At 41.2% G+C, this 21,849-nt stretch overlaps 1 protein-coding gene across 2 annotated transcripts in view; it reads left to right on the top strand.

The window, feature by feature from the left end:
• The window catches only part of BLTP3B (bridge-like lipid transfer protein family member 3B), an 80,675-nt gene that overhangs the window by 42,797 nt on the left and 16,029 nt on the right, over positions 1–21,849 (top strand). Inside the window, exons 9-17 of one of the 2 annotated variants that reach the window (XM_075210176.1) lie at positions 1,365–1,448; positions 3,283–3,465; positions 4,420–4,532; positions 5,307–5,448; positions 6,478–6,671; positions 7,519–8,888; positions 12,334–12,500; positions 12,834–12,973; positions 13,468–13,618. In XM_075210176.1, the coding sequence (XP_075066277.1) occupies positions 1,365–1,448; positions 3,283–3,465; positions 4,420–4,532; positions 5,307–5,448; positions 6,478–6,671; positions 7,519–8,888; positions 12,334–12,500; positions 12,834–12,973; positions 13,468–13,618 (2,544 nt within the window). Of the gene's footprint in view, positions 1–1,364; positions 1,449–3,282; positions 3,466–4,419; positions 4,533–5,306; positions 5,449–6,477; positions 6,672–7,518; positions 8,889–12,333; positions 12,501–12,833; positions 12,974–13,467; positions 13,619–21,849 lie in introns of those variants that run through there. The other variant, XM_075210177.1, reaches the window with a different exon arrangement.

The raw sequence follows: 21,849 nt of genomic DNA, 5'->3' as shown, positions 1-21,849 counted from the left end.
GACAAAAGTTGAGTATTTTCTATTTTGAACTTTGTCTGCTAAATAAACCCTTTTTATGACTACCTCATTCTCAATAATTTACTATAATGTCTATACACTCTATGCGTTATAGGTCTGCTATATTAGATAAGCTTAGCTCTACCATATAGACCATTGGGGGAGACATCTACAGAAACCTGCACAGGGATAAGAATGTCACTAAGGACCAGTATCTCATCAAATATAAGTCGGGCCTCATGAATATTATTAGTCAGGCAGTCCCTTGTCATGGTACTGATTCCTACTAATTCTATAGGGTGCATACTGATTGATCCCACAAAATAGATGCCTGTGTAAGTGACAGGTGATCTCTGGTAAGGTGAGCCAGTAATAAGCTGTGGTAATACATTTGATTTGATTTGATCTGTCAGTGCTCTGTTTGGGAAACTTGCAGCCCTTGGGTAATGTCTTTCGCCTGAGCCCGAAGGACATGTCTTAATTGCACATAAGATAAGAAAGCTCAGAAGAGTCTATAGTTCCCTTGCGGTATATATCTCCTGGGGAGATGATTTGACAGTGTTTGCGGAAATGTTGGTCGGGCACTTACTGTAGTTCAAGGAAGTCTGTATTACCCTAAAGCAGACTGAGCAGTGATGTAAGGGCCTGTACAGTATAATGTAATATCCTCCATACCTTACACACAGTTTTCTATCAGTTTGGTTTTTCTTGGGACTAGTTTCATGAATATCTATTGGTGTTGGTTTTTATAATTGCCCCTCGGCATAATAACATTTGACAGAACCACATGCTGCTCTCCCAATGCTGGAACATCACATCTAACAATAGAACCCTTTGTGTCTGATGTCGCTGTACCCACTCGCATTTTTACTCACGTTGGGGTGCAGTTTGTTTTTCTGAACGTAGATTATTCTATCCATATTTGTGTACCACAGGTTATTGGGGGACCCTAAAGTGACTTCCAGTGACCTTAAAACACTAATAACAAACAATGTCCTTCACGTTTCCACTTTCACTTATGTTTTTACTAGCGTTAAGAAATGGAAAAGCCAGTGGGTAAATGTCTATGAAATATAAATAAACTTGTTGTGGACTAAAAATCGGATACTGTTCAGGGGAGCAGAGCTTTGTTTTTATTTTTATTTACACTATTTTTTACAAAATGTTTTGACTGTGATCGAGTTGAGATTTGAATTGGAAGCAGACACTTTTTACCTGCCTTCTATCTGAGCACATTGACTGGTGGATAATGTAGATCTTATTACATGTTAATGTATTTGATTGTACATAGCTGTGACTATGCTGTGGTTTATCTCTATGATATGTCATAATAGTGTGATATGTATATATAAATAATTCTTTTACAGTGTTGGACTGGAGAATTACTGGAGGGGCTATGCAGCTGTCATTCAGTCAGCTGACCGTTGACTATTATCCGTACCACAAAGAAGGTTCGTATGGAATCTTGCCATCTTTTCAGGGCATCTCTTTAGAATCTGATAACATTTTTTCTTTAATATGGTCTTTATTGAGACCAACACAAATCACGGGACAAGGTAAACACTATCACTGTAAGTAAACGGAGGAGAGACAGAATATACATTATTCATATAGTCAATATTTCTCTATTGTGGTTATTAAAATGCCCGAAGTTAGTGATCATTTTCAGATAACGGAACCTTTTCTACAATTGTTTGGTCCTCTGTGTATTTGCCATATTAAAAGTCAATCTAATGCCTAAAATTGTAACTCTCCATAAAACAACTGATAGGAACTTGCTGGGAACCCAGCACATTATTTGGGAACTGTTCATATTACTCCCCTTGTAATAATAATATTGAATGACCAAATAAAAAGGCCAAAATTACCCACTCATAACAGTTGTATACGTTTCATTTGAATGAACAAACTAATAAACAATGTTTATTGAATGTTCAAAATATGATATGCTGAAGGTTTTGAGTACGCATTAAAAAAAAGATTGATTACAGATGGCGTAGACGTCATTGCAGTCACTGTAGTGCGTAACATACAGAACAACACTGTTAATCCCCATTCACGTTAGTAAAAATTGGTGAGTTAAACGATGCAACAAAAAATGCTCAGTCAGTTTAATCATTTGGTCTTTCTATACACCATACAACATAATTGTTTCAAATTATGGGCGATCAAAAGGTTTAAACTTGGCAGATCACATTTCTAAACAATTGAGTTAGAGCACCTGATCGGTGAGCGTTCATGTGCTGCACACATTGCCATAATTGAAATATCTTCAACACAGACAAAATGCAAGTGAAAAATGCTGCATGTATGAGCGCCTCTAGTTAATTTTAACAAAAAACAAATTCAAATGGCAAATAAGCATTTTGCTTACTTGATAATTATTCAGGCTCCGCCTGAAACGTTGAGTCTGCTCATTTGTCATTCCTGGGGAGTGTTTGATTGAAGTTCTCCCCTCTCTTCTGCTGTCAGAGGAAGTCCGGGATCTCTGTAGGGTCATCAGGGCCCAACGCTACCGGTGACCAGGCTGTCCGCTACAGAGTACCCGGTGTGTAGTTAGGATTCACAGCCAGTTCATGTCCGTTCATGTCCTGCCCATTACCTATCACAGTATCTCACCAGGATCTTGTATCAGCTAGTAGTTATCATGCTAGGTATATGACCTAAATCTGTCATAGAATGGCCGGGGAGAGTGGTCCTTCAGCGCTGTCTTACAAGTGGCACCCCTATAATTAACAAGTACAGCATTTTCTTCTTTGAACAATTTACTCTCTTCCGATTTAATTAAAGAATAAAGGTACACTAACCCTGTTTTTTAAACGTTCCCATATAATTTATCTAATGGAGTAATAAAGAAATATATTTATTAGAATTTGTAATTTCACAGCTTTCTTTACATTCCGTGGCTACAGCCTATTTGAAGCACCACCATTATTCTTGTTGTGTTTTCAGATAAGACCTTGTCCTCCGCTCTCTCTGCACCATAGATTACATATTGAATTACTTTACGTTCTTATTAGGAGAGAGCCGTGATTGGCTCTCTGGGGCATAAGGGACCCCAGAGAGCCAATCACGGCTGCCTGCTGTGTGTGAGCAAACCTGCTGTATCCAACAGAAATGTGTTTATCCAACAGTAGAACATATAAACAGACATTCTCTTCACATTTTGGTCTTCTGTACACAGCACAAAGACAGAGAAACCTTTTCAGACGAGTGTCTCTTTACTGTGGTAAGTGCTGCTCACACGTTCTGTTCTGACAGTCGTCCGTGACTCTGTGTTTGCAGGAGAAAGCTGCAGCCACTGGATGTATTATGGGGACGCCACAAAGACGAGGTGTTCCTGGGCACAGGAGTTGCTTCACGAGTTTAAAAGTAATGTAGACATGCTGAAACAAGCGGTGAAAGATCACAACTCCGGGTCTCCTTCTAAGTCCGTGCCCAACATGTCCCATCAGTACGGACAAACCGGTGAGATTACTGGAACAACGGTTTATAGAGTTTCTCTAGTTCAACTATTTGCGGTGCCCCCTGGTGGCATCTTTTGAAAACTGCTTTTTGGGGAAGAATTGTAGAAATAAAAATACATCTATGTATCATATCATTTATACAGTGTATTTGTAGCTAATTATTATAGTTAAATAGTTTATTCACCTTTGGACAACACTCCAGCTGGTGGACCCAATCAGAGCAGTTCAAGCAGCTAGGAAGGTGGGTGTGTAGCAAATGCGCCTCCTGATTGGACGGCACAGGTTCGTCAAATCACAAGATGCGTTCACTTAGGGGGAGATTCAGTTGCCGGTGCTGTGGTACGCGGACGTCGCTCTGCACATATTGCTGGCAATTACCGTATGAATCTCCGGGCGTTCATCAATAAGCAGAGATTCCAGAAATAACTTTGGTGCACGGTGTCTCTGCGGATGTTCCGGAGACACCTCACGCCGAAATGAATCTCCCCCCTTAATTCGAGTCTTAAGGGGGAGATTCAGTTGAGTTTCCTAGCTGACTGCACTGGTGCTGCATGGCTGCAATACAGAGATAGTGATAGCTGTTAAACAGTGTGTGTCGGGGGGAGGGGGGATATAGCAGACCCGTGGGATTGTCCAAAGGTGGATAATCCCTTTAGAAAGCGGTGTGTAGTTGACAATTGTATCGGTAAAAGTGGCAGCCCCCAACTTTGTTCAATATTTTCAAAAGTGCACAAAGGTCCTCTGCTTCTTTACTCTGGTTTGAATCTGGATTGGTCACCAATACTCAGCCTAAATTCTCCAAATATAACAGGAAATGGGGAAGTTGCCACTTTAGATTCAAGGCTAATTTTCACATTGTAGTTCTGCTTTTTGGCGCACAAATTCTCTGTTCACACAGACTGTTCGCTGTACTTTCCCGTCCCTCCTAAATCGCACCACTTGTCTTTCTTTACAGGTTCTGAATCCAGTGTTAAAGGATCTTCCCCCATAAAGTCAGTAGAGGAGACCAAATCCAAACTAATGTCCAGTTCTTTTGTGGTTAGACTTGCTGACTTTAACATTTATCAGGTAAGTGAATGCATTGCATTCTGTACTTAAATAATATATTATAGTGTTGGGTCCACTTCTGGTCCCTGCACGCTTATATTGCTATGTGATCACACAGGCTGGCCTATGAATTTCTATACCTTCATATATTGTTCTTTACATGATATTAATTTGTAGCCAAAGGTCATAATGAGTATACATCATTGTTGTCCAAGCAGCACATACGGCAGTGAACAAATTGGATGTGTTGACTTTGAATTAAATAGTGGTGTATTTAACACCAACATCTTTCTACACCCACTGCCTCCCATTCCTGTGATCTGATAGGACAACCTGTAGCCAACCTGCACCCACTTCAAAACTGACCACACACAGACCTGTCCGAGATATGAATACAAAGGGTGCTGTGACCATTGTCAAATGGACCAAACAACAAAATGTATTCATGGTTGTGAAGTAACCGTTATATACCAGTGGCGGAACTACCATTGGTGCAGCAAGTGGGGTGCATCGGGGCCCCTGGAGTTAATGGGGCCCGCTGCACGGGGAACTAATGAGCTGTGGGCCCTGGTTCTCTCCTCCCCGCTTCCCTCCACCAGGGCCCACAGCTCCCTAGTTCCACCTCCCGTCATGCACCATCCGAAATGAAAAGTCACCGTTGCATGACAATTCCTAGCTTTCAGCTGGAATAATAAATGCAGATTATTTATACACCTGTTAAACCGATCTCAAACAAAACATAATCATTTGCTGCATTGTGTTGCTGTAACCTGAATGTTATAAATTGTCTTCCAGGTTTCCACAGCAGATCAATGTCGGTCGTCCCCTAAAACTATGATTTCCTGCAATAAGAAGAGCTTGTATCTTCCCCAGGAAATGTCTGCGATTCATATTGAATTTACTGAATATTATTTCCCAGATGGAAAGAATTTCCCCAGTAAGACTTTTTATATTGCCTTTTTTTTCCAGAATGAAAGGCCTGTAGATAGTGTTAGGCTTGCAAAAATAAACCTGTTTTGTGCCTGTCGAGAGATTTTCCAAGTGGACAGTCCGCTGATGAAGTTAGCAGTACAAAAGAAAATCATATATACTTTACCTTTTCACATCTGTTCTTGTCAAACACTTTCTTAATTAACCCAATATATCTTCTCTCAGTATTCATTTTCTTTTTTAACTCCTCTACTTTCAAATAGAGTTTAGTATAAAACAATTTCATACAAATATAAATTATGGGATATAAATGACAAGGTGTTTAGTGATAACAGAGTTGTATATCACTAGTATTAAGATAATTGGTAAAGTTATATTAAAATAGCATATTAGCAAAATAGCATTTCCCCACCATTGTCATGATATAGAATAATATGTAGCGACAACAAGGAAATGTATATGTTTGGTAAGAGTTCTTTTTCTTTTCTTCTGCTTTTCCTTTTTTTCTTCTTTTTTCTTTCTTCTTTTTTCTCTTCCTTTCTTTTTTCTTTCTCTTCCTTTCTCTTCCTTTCTCTTCCTTTCTCTTCCTTTCTCTTCCTTTCTCTTCCTTTCTCTTCCTTTCTCTTCCTTTCTCTTCCTTTCTCTTCCTTTCTCTTCCTTTCTTTTCCTTTCCCTTTTCTTATTAGAGAAATTTACAACCTTCAGACATTTTTTTTCTTTATAGACATGCAAATTTCCTAATGCAACTTTTACTAAATATATATTTTTATCCATTACTTCATTCGCTGAATCAGCTGAGACTGAATAACTGTCTCTTTTTGTTGGTTTGTTTTTTTCAATACGTATTTAATAAATGAATATAATATATGCAGCAAGTTTTTACATAACCCCTGAAAACACTAATATTCAGCAGGGTTTTAAATATTGTCCAGGTGAACCACATAGGGCAATGTTTCTATACTAGAGGCATATAGTAGTTGTACATTGCTGCGTTTTCATAACTTAATTTGCAGAATGCTTTTTATTTCCTCCTCAGTTCCCAGTTCCAACCTGTACGTACAGCTGAATGCGCTGCAGGTGACCGTGGACGAGAGGAGTATTCTGTGGCTGAACCAATTTATTCTGGACCTGAGGCAGAGCGTGGACCAGTTCATGGCCATGTACAAGCTGACGGACAGCTCAAAGTCAGACGAGCACATTGATATCCGGCTGGACGGTCTGATGCTGAAGGTAAAACACCACGGGGTAAATGTATCATACTCCGGTTTGTACAAGTCGCCGGGAATCGGCGAGTTGACAGCTAAAATTTAAAGCGGCGCTGCCTTGTAAAGGGAAACTTGCCTTTACAAGGCAGCGCCGCTTTAAATTTTAGTTGTCAACTCGCCGATTTCCAGCGACTTGTACAAAACGGAGTATGATACATTTACCCCCACATCGCTTACTGCAGGTAGAGGAAACACTGTTGAATAATTCAGTTTGATATTTTATGCGGCTCAGCTAATCTGTGCATAAATGATAAATCAAATTCATGTATATTTTATAATACTCCAGCATGCCTGCGTTTTCCATTTGTGATGACTTTACAGAATTCAGCCTTATTGTTCCTATGCAAGTCTTTAGTGAAAGGTAAATATACGGTATGCAGAAAGTTAGGAAGACGAAAGAATTTGGCCGAAGAATTTCAGGGAAGTGAACCTATTTCTATGCTAAGTAGATGCAGCTATTTTGCGGGTTGATCGATATTCATGAGTCATTGGTTCCGACAATGGGATTACCATTGATACAACACATAAAAGGATGTCTGCACTGAGTGTAGGCATTACATGCTGATTAATAAGGTGTTGTTTCGGAGGCATAATTTTAACATTCGGATGAAAGCTCAAATAGAAATGTCACTAATATGTAAAGGTGTTTTCTGTTTGTGTTGACCTGTTTTTTCCTACTAGTAATATTTAGCTTTTATATTCTTTTTTTAGTCTTTGCTGTAATATTCTGAATTAAAGCGCTGCAGAATTTGCTGGCACTATATAAATAAATGATGATGAGTTAATGAGACCATATTGCCTTTCTTTTATAGCTTATCATACCATCTCAGACGAAATTAGATTGTCACCACGACCAGCCGACGGCCATCAGCATCCAGACTTCAGAAATGATAGCCAGCAACACCAGGCAGTCCCCAAACTGTAGACGCTCAGATCTTGAAGCCATATTTCAGGACTTTAAAGAATACCCCTTCTTTTCTAAATCCTTCACCTCCTTCCCACGTTCAGAAAAGAGCTTTGACCTCCTGCACCCCATATTTCAGAGACACGCTTTCGAACAGGACACTAAGATGCATGACGTATACAAGGGATTCATTGCACCAAAGCTAGACACTAATGCACTAAAAACCTCTGCTGCTAAAGACATCTGGGCCATACATTTCACACAGTTTTGGGTTGACTATGAAGGGATAAAAAGCGGGAAAGGTAGACCTGTAAGTTTTGTTGACGCCTTTCCGTTTTCAGTTTGGGTCTGCCAGCCCACGCGCTTTGCCCAGTCTCAAAAGCAGACCGTCTCCAACTGCAATCCAGTAAACATTTCTAAAAGTGAATCAACTGACTTTGCTGGCCACATTCAGCGCAAAAAACTTTTAAAACAATATTACATGACCGGCATGGATGGCCAGAGTACCCCATTGCAGAAATCCCAATCCCTAGACAGCAGCCTGTCATCCCCTCCCGTTGATCTGCCACCTCAAGCGGACATCCAGGTCCTTGCTCATATACAGAAACCTGTTGGCCTACAAATCAACCACTACCAGTATATTTTCTTACTATTGCTGCAGGACTCATTAAAGCAGGTCATGGACAATCTACGCAAGGATGTGGAGTCTGTGACTGGTAAACCAGCTGAAGAGACGAAAGTGTCCATCGGTGTTCTGTTGAAAAGTGCAGAGGTTTCTTTGCTATTGCATCCTTTACCGGAGGAGAATATGTCCAACTGCCCTTTGTCCCGGGAAGGAAGCCCTCTGGTGGACAGTAAACAGACTTTTCCACCAGATAGTACTCAAGATGATGGTATCTTCAACCACTCTGTGGATTTGCTCATGGACACTGTCAGCGTGGACTCTGGTGCAGTACTAGAACCCAAAAAAATGGTTTTACCAGAAGCTTTGCTGTCAAAATCTCCCAGTGACACTGAGATTTTAAAAAGGACGCCCAGTCTGGAGACTACTTCTGATAGGTCCTCTCTGAAAGCTGAAAATGGAGCCTTGTGTCAGCTGGTTAATATCAATGATCTTAATGATAGTGGCCATTTTCATAGTGATGACAGCATCTCCTGCCCTGGCAAAGATCTTGAGGAAACCCTGATTAATCTTGAAGTCTCGAATAATGAGCCTGTTATAGATCCACTCCTCAATATACAGGTCTCGGAGGTGCAGAATAAACAGACTGACATGAGGTAAGGATTTGGCATGTTTATCATGATGTTTACCCCCTGCAGAGAGGTTGTGTTGAGTCTGCTGTCCGAAGCCAGAGAGGTACAAGCTATGTGTTGTGACGCAGGCGGGTGTACCAGAAGCTGTTCCTGGGGTCTCTGATTACCTGATGCACAATACATTACATTGGGTACCTCACACTCTCCCAGGAAAGGGATTCTCAAACTGCTAAGTGCACTCCTAGGGGTATATTAGACGGATTCAAGGGGTAGTTCCACCAGGTAAATAAAACCCACTTTAACATATTACTATAAAGTAATGCATAAAACAAATGTTTAAACATATTAGCAGAGGTATTTTTGTACACATAAAGATAAAGAATTTCTTTTCAACCAATTATAGACCTTTGGGGGTCTTTAAAAATAAATGTACATACTTTAGTGGTACTTGGGAGAAATTGATACACAATAGTGGGTACTTCACCATCATAACGGGGTACATGATACAAACCCTGTCCCGGGAGAACCACACATTGACACTTGGGGACACAGAACAATGGCATGCTGACACTTGGGGACACAGAACAATGGCACGCTGACACTTTGGGTCCAAGGAGAATCACACACTGACACTTGGGGACACAGAACAAAGGCACGCTGACACTTGGGGACACAGAACACTGGCACGCTGACACTTGGGGACACAGAACAATGGCACGCTGACACTTGGGGACACAGAACACTGGCACGCTGACAATTGGGGACACAGAACACTGGCACTCTGACACTTGGGGACACAGAACACTGGCACGCTGACACTTGGGGACACAGAACAATGGCACGCTGACACTTGGGGACACAGAACAAAGGCACGCTGACACTTGGGGACACAGAACAAAGGCACGCTGACACTTGGGGACACAGAACAAAGACACGCTGACACTTGGGGACACAGAACACTGGCACGCTGACACTTGGGGACACAGAACACTGGCACGCTGACACTTGGGGACACAGAACAAAGGCACGCTGACACTTGGGGACACAGAACAATGGCACGCTGACACTTGGGGACACAGAACAAAGGCACGCTGACACTTGGGGACACAGAACAAAGGCACGCTGACACTTGGGGACACAGAACAAAGGCACGCTGACACTTGGGGACACAGAACAAAGGCACGCTGACACTTGGGGACACAGAACACTGGCACGCTGACACTTGGGGACACAGAACACTGGCACGCTGACACTTGGGGACACAGAACAAAGGCACGCTGACACTTGGGGACACAGAACACTGGCACGCTGACACTTGGGGACACAGAACACTGGCACGCTGACACTTGGGGACACAGAACAAAGGCACGCTGACACTTGTTGTCCCATATATAAAAAGTTTGAGCACTTGCTGATGATGCGGAGCAGCGCAGAGGATTTTGTTAACACGGTTTCCCTATTAGCAGGGATGACAGCTGTGAAAAAAATAACTAATTTACCTGGAAATGCTGAGTCTGCTGAAACAAAAGCTGTCATGACAATATAGTTGTTTCTTTTATATGTTGTGTGAAATTTAAATCTAATTGGACATGGAAATTTCAGTCATTAGAGCAGTAATGGGCTACAGGTGACTACATGCAGCTCTCCGAGTCTTCCCCTATGGCTCCACTTTATTGTCAGATTTGCTTGTTACACCTGTTTAAAAATCCTGCTGAAGTTATTACAGATAGGTGTCTCTTTCTGTGATCAAATATACTGTCGTATTACTGAGATTAGTGGTAATGTGCGGCCAGTTTGAAGGGCAGCATTAAGTGTGTTAGGTTGCCTATCGCTGCATTAGAGCCAATACATAACGTGTTTGCCACCTTGTGGGTGTAATTAAAATTGCACATGATTAAATTTTATTTTAAACAAAACCGGTCTTGATAACATGTTAATATGTATTTTTGTATGTTATGTTCATTTAGAGCTAATTTTTTTTTTATTGTTTTCTATTGTTTTGTTACAGCGCTTCTCCACTCCGTTTGTGTCTTTTTATAGCCTGTAGGTGCTGAATTACGCCATTTTTGTTACTGCTGCCATAGTCTTAGTCTGAGGCTATATTATATCCACATATAGAATCATAGTAAGGAGTATACAAACAAAAAATATCTAAACATTTCTGTTGAAATACGTATTTAATCTTGATAGGTTCTGCTTTAACACATCAGTTACAAGTGATTTTCTGTCAATGCCTGATAGAAGAGCTTTAAATGTATGCTTAAAAGTTCCCTTATCATGTGCTTTAGACCAAGCTTTAAAGTGCACCCATGAGCATGAGAGTACAGCCTATCAATTTGCTGGAAAGTAGTGTCTCATGAATATTAGTCAGGCCTCATGAATATAAACCATCAGTGCCTCAGTGATGTCTCTAGTATAGTGATAAGGCTATATTCGAACTCTGACATAAGGGTTGTCTGGTTCACGTGCTGGTGGGCGATTATATTCGATGGGATTGCATTGATTGTTGTGTACAGCAGTTCATCGCTTTGATCATAGTATTGGCAATCACGGGATTGTACAATAATGCATTTTTTTTTATTACTTTTTATTTCCAGCAAAGATTTGTGACAAACAGTCCAATGCAGAATATTATAAACAGGGCAGACATGGCCACAAAGTCCAATTTTTTTGGTTTAGAGATGAAAGTATTAGAATCGTACGTGATTGTGCATTGTTATCCAGCACTATGGTATATTGTGTTCTGTTAAAGTGCCTTAACACGTTTTTTCTAGCTGAAGCTATCTAGCTAATCCTCTGCCATGTTTCTTCTTATGGTAAAAGGGAAACGTAGACTGGGTACCTCTGCTGTTTGGCTACTTTTGGGATTCTTATCAGCTCTTTCTGCCGCTAAAATTAGGGGAAGATGATCCCGTCTAATGAACTGATTTCCAGTGCTCCCTTCTGAATCTCTGTTGATCTCACACATAATAAGTCCTGTCGGTCGGACATCAGGCCTTTGTTAGTTATAACTGTTTCCTTGGTAACCAGAGAGGAAAACACCATGGTGCCGTCGCTGTGACTGGTGGCTACGTGACTGGTGTTTTATGGTACTTACCATAAAACACATTTTACACGTAGTTTATATATGGTTACTACACTCCCTACTGTAAATTATGCGGATATTAGAAGTTGCTACAGAGTTTTGTGACCATATAAAAGGTCACAGGAATCCAAGGTGACTTCAAACATCCATATTATTCCTTATCATACACAGGTTTTCCTAATGACCGCTGAAGTGATGGTATCGGAATGTTTGTACATGGACATTATTTACCAGAATTTATACATATATTGTGCATTATATATTTTTTTTAATTTTACTTTCCTATAACTTTTTTTTTTATTTGCTTGTATTTCTTTGTTATGCTTTTTGCAAGTTTTATTGTTTTTGATTTTTGAAACCTCGTTTCCATGTATTTTTGTTAAGTGGAACCCCTAAGGAACGCTGCCCGTCCAACCTGCCTACCTTCTCTGTTTCTTACAAGAACCTGAAGAAAAGCCCATCGCAGTTCTCGTTGGACAATATCTCCATCGATAGCAACATGCTGGATGAACAGCTGGTCGAGAGCGACGGGAGCGACCACTTAGAAGCAGGTAGGGATGACCTCTCAGATGGATTCTTATATCTCCAGTTCACCGACCACTGATAAGCAATCTCCCAGTTATAAGGATGCATTGATGTATTTAAATGAATTTCCGGTGCTTAATTGCCAACATCGCATATAGGTGCATATATGCTCTAACCTGTAGCAGCCAATCAGAGATTTGCTTTTATTCTCTACTTTAGTTCAGACAGATAACAGCTAATTGCTGATTGGGTGCTAAAGTTTAGTGCAAGTTTGCACGGTTAGTAAAAGTCTCTCATTGTTGTTTTTTCCTGTAGAGACTTTTCTTATAAAAAGTATTGTCTTCCTAATATTCTCCCAGGACTGGATGACTTCTCTCTGAATTACCCGTCTACGGTAGACACGGCCAGCGTGGAGCTGAGGAACGAGGAGTACTGCGTGTCCTCTCCGGACGCAGCGAGTACAGTGGATGAAAGTACTCATGGCTCTAGACAAGACCTGGTAAATATCTATAGATCAGTCTATTGGTCCTTCAAGTCTTATTTCTTTCTGTCCAGTATATATAGACTGGTTAAGTAAATATTGGATTAAATGAAGTGTCCATTTAATTTTTAAGGTGACTTTCAGCACCTTATTTACTTAATCATCTGCTGATTGCCTGGAATGCACTCAGTTTTATAGGGCTCAGGGATAGAACTACCTGTAGCTAATCGAATCATCAGAATGTTTAGAACAGTACAAGGTATTTCATGAATGGAGTGTGCTGACCTTGTGAGAGGAAGTGATCTGTCTTCATCTTTTCTTTTTTTTAACTGTACTGGACCATTACTAGATATATACTGGGGGAATGTAAAATAAATGGTATAAACAGTTTTTCCTATATTATCGCTGTATAAATGTACAGGTGGTGGATAGAGAAACTGTTTGACCACCTCTGTAGGATCTCACCGTTGCCTGATGATTCCCCCCCCCCCTTTCTCTTTGTTTCCCCGCAGATGTCTGTAGTAGTATTTAAAATCATCGGTGTTAACGGCGGAATTGATATTAAGGGAGAAGATGTCACCGTTTGCCTTCAAGTTAGCCAAGTGATGCCAAAACAGCTGGGGAATGTTAGCGTTCGGCAATACCTCAACAGCCAGAACCTGAGTAAGAGAAGTGTGTCTCTGGTTGTTTGTCTTGTGTTCATCTTGCTGTAAATGATAATGATATGCGTGGAACACTGGGTCTTACAATGAGGTCCAACCAAGGATCCTCTGAAATTATTAGTCTAAGTGGGTCCTCTAACAAAACTTAGTAAAAAGCAACGTTAGAACAACTTAAAGCCCCTTAAATATCCACCGTCATCTCTGTATGTTATTGTGTATGGTATTTTCTATATTACATGTGCCCTGATGATGAGTAGGGAGTCTACTTCCCAGGACTGATGGACCAGGGTAATGGCTTCCATCATATTGTACTTTGGTGGACTAAACCAGAGTACATTGGACGAATCTGCCTACAGTTATTGCTACAAGTCATAGGACTACACCTCTCTGCAGGAGATCTTCGTTATAGAACCATATTTCCTGACTAATCCTCTGTCCCTCCGGGTAGTAGAATCACGTTGGCTCTATGTCCGGGGTAATATGGAAACCAGCATAAAATATTAGTATGTAAATAGTAAAGGAAATTATATATTCAATTAAAAGGGAGAGCATACTCCCTCCAGATGAGCAATGGAAGAAGTCCTAAGGGAAAGCGGTACGTTTACTGTATTGGAAGAAATCATTCGCCTTTCTGTAAGCAGCACAGATAAAAGATATTTTGAGAAATGCCAGAAGGTGTAATATAAAACTGAACATGAGGAATTGTATCAAACCACAAAGGTCGATATATCCGTTGGTAAAGGCCACGTTCTGAAAGTGAGAATTTCACTGAAATACCTATAGGACAACTAAACCCCCCCCAAATAATCTATTCTAGATTTAATATCTATATCTGAATCCTGTGGTGAAGATGCTAATTGATATGTATTATTCTTGTGGTTAAGAAGAGAAAGAAAAGTGAATGTATTCCTTCAAACATTCTAAGTGCTAGAATATAAAGGATCCAGGTTTAGCTTCTTACTGGCCAGAAACCATGTCCAGGATTAATCCTCTGAGCTACTTCTGTGCTTAACAAGCATTGTCGCGGCCCTGTAAATCCAGGGGAGAGACCGTGAGGTTTTCAGGAATCGCAGCTTGGGAGAAAACAATTGCCTGATATTAATCTGTAAAGCAGGCGCTGCATTAGACGCATATTGTTAGGGATTACGGTAAAGAAACATATTTACAGCCATCTGTCGAGAGAGGCAGTAAGCGCCGCTGTGGTTCAGTGGAAGTGACTGAGCACATTGCAGTCTAAGTACGCTGGTATTTACGGACTCCTTCCATAAGCACAGTGTGTCTATTGGAGCAATACAAAATAATAAATGTTTTTTTTCATAGTTACTGTTTTGCTGCTGGGCAGGTGGGTAAAAGCTTGTTCTGAATAGTGCTGAATCAGCAGACTTTAGGGCTTCTCGACAGTACTTAAATAAAGCCCAAACGTTGTACCTCACAGTGAGATCTGAAATCGGGGGCGCCATCTACTGGAAAAGGGGCTCATTACTGTCTAGCGGTGGTTTAACTCTGATGAGGGTAATGACTTCCCCGGAGATGTCATGCCGGGAGCGGATTGCTGTCAGACATAGCTGTCGTGTTTTATGTTGGATGGCTGGAGGAACCGATCTTGTTGAGTTATGTGCGAACATTGCGTTCAGGTGCAGAATTTGCATAGAACTGTTTCAGCCAACCAGACACTTGCTTTTTTTTTTTTTGCTTTTTTTTTTTTAAAATATATTTTATTGACAGTTTTACAGTTTCAACAGCATACAGGTTAGACTATGATTTAAACATTTTGTTAATAAAAGTAAACTAATAAGTACATTGTTATGATGATACATATCAAATGAATTGAAGTTGATAAGAAGAAAACAGAAATAGAATGAAAGGGAGAGGGGGAAGGAAACTCAGCCCGGCATCCTGATGTCAGCAAAGCGTTCAGTAAACCATTTGCAAACGAGGTCACAATATCTTACTTTTCATTTAACCAGACACTTGCTTTTATTGTATAACCTTCGCGTTGCTGTCATTTATCGGCCACCAGGTCCAGTTTCCTAACGCCTTGACAACTTTGCGGTCTGGCTCGCTTATTTCCTATCCTTTGACCTGTCTACTCTCATACTAGGCGATTTCAACATTTTCATTGATAATCCCACTGTCTCTTCTGCCACTAAACTTCTTTCACTTACTTCCACTTTTGGTCTCTCCCAGTGGACCTCATTTCCCACCCACTGTGATGGCCACTCCCTTGACCTTGTCTTCTTCCGCTACTGCTCCATCTCTAGTTTCTCCAATTTAGCCTTCCCACTCTCCAACCACAATCTTCTTTCCCATCAGCCTCACCTTACCTCATGCCCTTCCCTCTGCACCCAAATACACATGTACACAATGACACCTAAGTACTCTTAACCCAATCCACTTCTTATTTTTCACTAAAACAACTATTTTCTCTAATGACTGCATTGTCCTTTCCTAATCAGGCTGCCTCTTTCTATAACAAAACACTCACCCAGCCCTAGACAATGCAGCTCTAGCTACTACATATAGTCTCCGACGATCCAAACCAGAACCATGGTACTACCTGGCGAAGTGCTCCCACACAGCAGAGCTCCACTAGAGGAAATCTCATTCCTGTCCCAATTTCCTCCACTATGAATTCATCCTTTCATCTTACAGCACTGTCCTATTGCCAAACAAACATTCTTCAAATCTCTAATATCCACCCAGTCTTCTAACCCACATCACCTCGTTGCCATCTTCAACTCACTTCTCTGCCCACCTGCACCTCCTCCTCCTTCCTCCCTCACTGCCCATGATTTTGCCACCTATTTAAATGACAAAATCGATACCATTCGACAAGATATTTCCTCATACCAAATTCCACTCACTCCACCCACTATACCAACCTTTCCCTACACTCCCCAATCCACCCTTAATTCATTCTCTCCAGTAACTGAAGATGTCTCTGCACTCATCTTATCATCTCACCCTACAACCTGTCTCCTCGACCTTATTCCCTCCCAACTACTCGGCTTCCTTTCCTCTACTGCATGCCCACCTCTATCTCACCTCTTCAACCTGTCTCTCTCCATTGGCGCATTACCATCCTCCTTTAAACATGCGCTCATCTCACCAAAGAAACAATCTCTGGATCCAGCCCCTCTCCAACTACCGCCCTATTTCTCTCCTCCTCTTTGCCTTCAAACTACTTTAGCGATTAGTGTACAAATGCCTCTCTCACTTTCTCTAATCTCATGATATTTTCGACTCTCTGCAATCATACTTCCACCCCCAACATTCTACTGAAACTGCTCTCACAAAAGTGACCAATGATCTACTTACTGCAAAGTGTAAGGGTCATTTCTCCATACTCATTCTCCTGGACCTCTCTGCTGCTTTTGACACTGTTGATCACCCTCTTCTCTTACACACCCTTCACTCCATTGACCTTCGTGACACAGTTCTTTCCTGGTTCACTTCCGACCTATTCAACCGCTCCTTTAGTGTTTCTACCTCTGGCACATCCTCCCCTCCACTTCCACTATATGTTAGAGTTCCATAAGGCTCTGTTCTTGGCACTTTACTTTTTTCATTGTACACCTCTTCTCTTGGGGCACTAATTCGCTCATTCGGCCTCCAATACAACCTGTACGCCGATGACCCCCAAATCTATATCTCTTCCCCTGACCTCTCTCTTTCTGTACCATCTCGTGTAACCAACTGTCTCTGCCATCTCCACATGGATGTCCCAACGCTACCTAAAGCTCAACATGTCCAAAACAGAGCTTATTATCTTCCCTCCTGCCAGAATCACAACCTGCCCTCAAATCTCCCTCACTGTCAATAATACTACAATTTCCTCAGTCTCTGCTGCCTTGGTGTCACACTTGACTCCGCCCTCTGCTTTATTCCTCACATCCAGACTCTCTCCCAGTCCTGTCGACTGCTGCAAGACTGATCTTCCTCTCTCACCGCTCCACATCTGCTGCACCACTTTACACATCCCTACACTGGCTCCCTGTGTCCTCCAGAATCAAGTTCAAATTACACTACCCCTGCATACATCTCAAATCTCATATCAAAATACTCTCCCTCCCACCCTCTTAGATCTACCTCTGACCTGCGACTTCTCTCGTGCTGCCCCCCACTTATGGAATTCCCTACCATGCTCAATCAGACTTTTCCACAGCCTTTACACGCTTTTTGAAAACCCATCTCTTTTTTTAGAGGTGACCTTATCCCCAATAACACTATTGACACTAATGCACCCTCACAACTGTCCCAGTCTCCACTCTGAGACACACTCGCTCCTCTTGTTTCAGCTGAGCCCTTTCCCACTTACAATGTAAGCTCTCTAAAGAGCAGGGTCCTTCATACCCTTTGTTTTCATGTCCGTGTTTATTTTGTCTACCTTGTATGTATCTGTTTTATGTATGCAATGTTTTCCCTACTGTACGACGCTGCGGAGCACTGTGGCGCCTTACAAATATATGATAACTAATTTTGCACCCAAATGCATGTTAGTGAATCAGCCTTTTTGTTAACATTTATTGTAGAGGAAAATCTATTGGCCCACTTAAAATGAGGGTGAGAATGATATAGTAGACAATACACTAGTGATATGAATATATGTAAAAGTTGTAAAACATAGACATGTATTTGGAGGATAATGATGTCACTGAACAGCCCTAAATCTGTGAAGCCTGAAGAAGCCTGTGTGAGCGACAGGTCAGCTGATCACGCTGCTTTCCACATGCACTCATGTATGCACTGTATATTCTGAGGTCGTTCCCGCATGGGTTACCCAGTTGTCCCACCCTCATCCTCTCCGCTGCTGATCATCCTCTGTCCCACTTCCGGAAGATAACTCCCAGCATGTACACTGGGAAATCAGGTCTGCAATATAACTTGTGGGTGGGACTTGGGATAGGAGCGCCATGGAACCAGAACGCTTTCAGGGCCTCTGGTGCATGGCCCAGTGAACCTCTAAGGAAAAGTGATATTACAAGTTACCTTAAGAGTTTCATGACCTGTATAAAAGAGCTTGATTTGTATGGTGATACAAAGCTATTGTGGCACAGTGTTTAGTATTGCTGAACTTGGGGCCATGGGTTTGAATACAACCAGAGCACGTTTTGTGTGGTTTGTATGTTCTCCCCACGTTCCCATTGGTATCCTGAAAGTGCTCCGCTTTTCCCGCCACAGCCCAAAAACATATTGGTTGGATAATGATAATATAGAAGTAATTAAGGCACATGTACAATAACCACATTTATGAATACACACCTATATATTTTACGTACAGTTCTTGTTAAATGAGTGTACTCACTTTTTTTTAAGAACATGTAGTTGAAATGGTGGTGTGTTTGGAGCTAAGCAATCATTTTGCAGCCGTTATGATAATATGGCCACTTGGTGGCGCTGCTCTATTAGTATTTAGCCTAGACGAAGCAAGCTGTATTTAATAAATGTAAATGCGGAACAATATATAGAGCAGTGTATGCTTGTATGTTTTACTGGACATTTATAGAGTGATTACATGAAAATGAACCTTGCAGCGTGTATATTTTAATTTTATGGCGTAGTCACCGTATATATTAATTGCACCGTACTATAAATTACATCTAAGACACAATGTTAATTGACATTTTGCTGAGAGGAGAAAAAGGAAATGTATTTATTTTTCCAGTCATTGGAGACCTAAATCATATAGACCCCTGTGCACAATAATCCATGGTCATGTTTTACTGAACATTGGTAGAACACAAAATAAAATGACTTCTGGAACAGCCATGTATGTATCCCTTTTGTTTTGGCTCTGAAAGCACACTAAAGGAGAGACACAGTTTAAAGCACCTTTTTTCGGTGCACCAGTTTTCGTTTATGTTGCCGTAAGATGGAGACATCCATATAACCCGGAAAATCAGTGTGCACAGGATTGTGTCACATTGGCATAGAACATGCGGAATTACACAGGGAGGTTCCTTTTGCAAAATGCCACCCTGTGACTGGTCACCTGGCCCCATGGTAAGCAGGCCCTGGGTCACGTGACCTTCTGTGAACGCGCAGGAGCGGTTATCATGGGTATCGGTGATTTGTAAGGTGGCTGCAGCTTACGTCTGGGATTAAGGCGTCAAGAAACATAGTTCACACATCCTGCGTGCTATAAATATGGAGAATTATACAGTGATAAATGTATTCAATTGGATATTTTATTTCAAGAGAAATCTTATAAAACATACAATCTGTTGGACAGAACAGTCCTGAATGGTTGTAAACATAAATACAATTACACAACCTATACAGCAATGTCCAATTACACAATACCCCTTTGTCTTTCCCTTTTGCATTTTATATCCTTTCATCTGTGGCATCTGAATTAATATAATTTAATACAGGGGATTAAAGTCACACCCTGAATAATTCAAATCCTATTCATTATTATTAAAATTGTATCCCTTTAAAATATATATATATATATATATATATATATACAGCTGTAACATGCAAGTTCCTTTAATTTTTCCAGCTAGTTCTTTCTCTTCCTAGTTTCTATTAGTGGCATTGTTTCTTCTTAACTAGGTCTTTGTTTTGTTTTTTAAATTCAGTGGGACAATATTGACTTAATATATATAAAAAAAAATAAAAATGTTGTCCACCATTGTGGCTGCTTCTGAAAGAATACAAATTTGGATGTATGAACATTTATTTCATAGAGATACTTTCAGGGCAGGATTCTGTTCAGCTTGAATGGAATGAAGTCCTGGGGGTAAATGTATCAAGCTGAGCGTTTACTGTGGGTTTTAAAAGTGGAGACGTTTCCATAACAACCAACAATCACATTCTAGCTGTCATTTTGTATAATGTACTAAATAAATGATAGCTAGAATCTGATTGGTTGCTATAGGCAACATCTCCAGTTTGAAACCCGCCGGAAACTCACAGCTTGATACATTTACCCCCAGACCATCATACTAAAATAAATGTACATCGGTATTATGTCCCCTCGAAACTGCAAAACATATACCCACAGACCAGTGCTGACTGCTGGAGAAACTGTGGTCAAACGGGAACTTTTATGCACATATGGTGGGACTGTCCCGGGATCCGCCCATGCTGGACAGCAGTCCTTGCATTAGCTTCAGCAATTCTAGATACTCATATACCACCTGACCCCAAGCACATCTTACTTCCGCTGCCCCTTCCAGACCTCACCAAATCTGAACACAAGCTTCTTAGACACATCATCAGCGCTGCCACATGTCAGATAGCGGCCTCCTGGAAGAACTCTACACCGCCAACACTTCAGATGGTTTGTGGCCGTATTTGGCACACTTACCAGATGGAACACATTACTAGCGTGCTGAGGGGCTCCTCCATCTCCTTTTACAAGGTCTGGTCCTCATGGGCTTTGTACCATAATCAAACTCCACTCCAGTTTTAGTGATATCCGTATATGGAATGGTATTTCTAAGCAAGTATATTTCTCTTTCATTTGATGCGTGAATCCTTAATTTCCCACTCCTCCCTACATGTCCCCCTCCCACCCATCGCACCCCCCCCCCCTCTATACCCCACAATTCTAAGATATTAAAAACAACATCTTTACAATACTAGATGAATATACAATTGTTTTCCGAATACAAAAGTTGAGTGTTCCTGCGTTTTGCTGTATGTAAACACGTGTTATCTATTTTTTATTAACCTCTCGATATTCTGTAATGCCCTCTTTTTACTGAAAAAAAGATGTTTCTAATAAAAAGTAAAAACAATAAATAAATGTACATCTGTATGCATGCTGAGTTCAAAATTGGGGACAAACTTACATAATTGACCGGAAAATTATTACAATAGACGCTGGCACCCTGGTGACATGAACCCAAGGATATGCCCAGTTTCAAAGTGAAGTGTTCACTTTAGTGGTTGTTTACCATAAACAGCCAAACACAGGAGCAGAGATCATTCTATACCAAGAACATGATGTATAGTTTTATGCTTTGAGGTGAAAGGAAACCTCATCCATTGGGGGAGATTCAATTGCCGGAAATGTGATGTACGGACTTCTACAGGGTGTGAGCGGGGATTCCAGCCATAATATTGGCGCGCGGTATCTCCGCCGGGACGCACTGGAGACTCCTCACGCCAAATTGATTCTCCCTCATTGACTGCAACAGAACCGCACCCGGCCTCGCCAGGTTCGGTTTGCCAAGCGATAAGGGTCGTTTACCAGCTGTATGCCGGTGCCAGCAGTTGGCC

Source organism: Mixophyes fleayi, chromosome 4, assembly GCF_038048845.1.
Source record: "Mixophyes fleayi isolate aMixFle1 chromosome 4, aMixFle1.hap1, whole genome shotgun sequence".
NCBI lineage: Eukaryota > Metazoa > Chordata > Amphibia > Anura > Limnodynastidae > Mixophyes > Mixophyes fleayi.
Note: the sequence above shows the minus strand (reverse complement) of the source record. Positions and strands in the feature narration are given on the sequence as shown.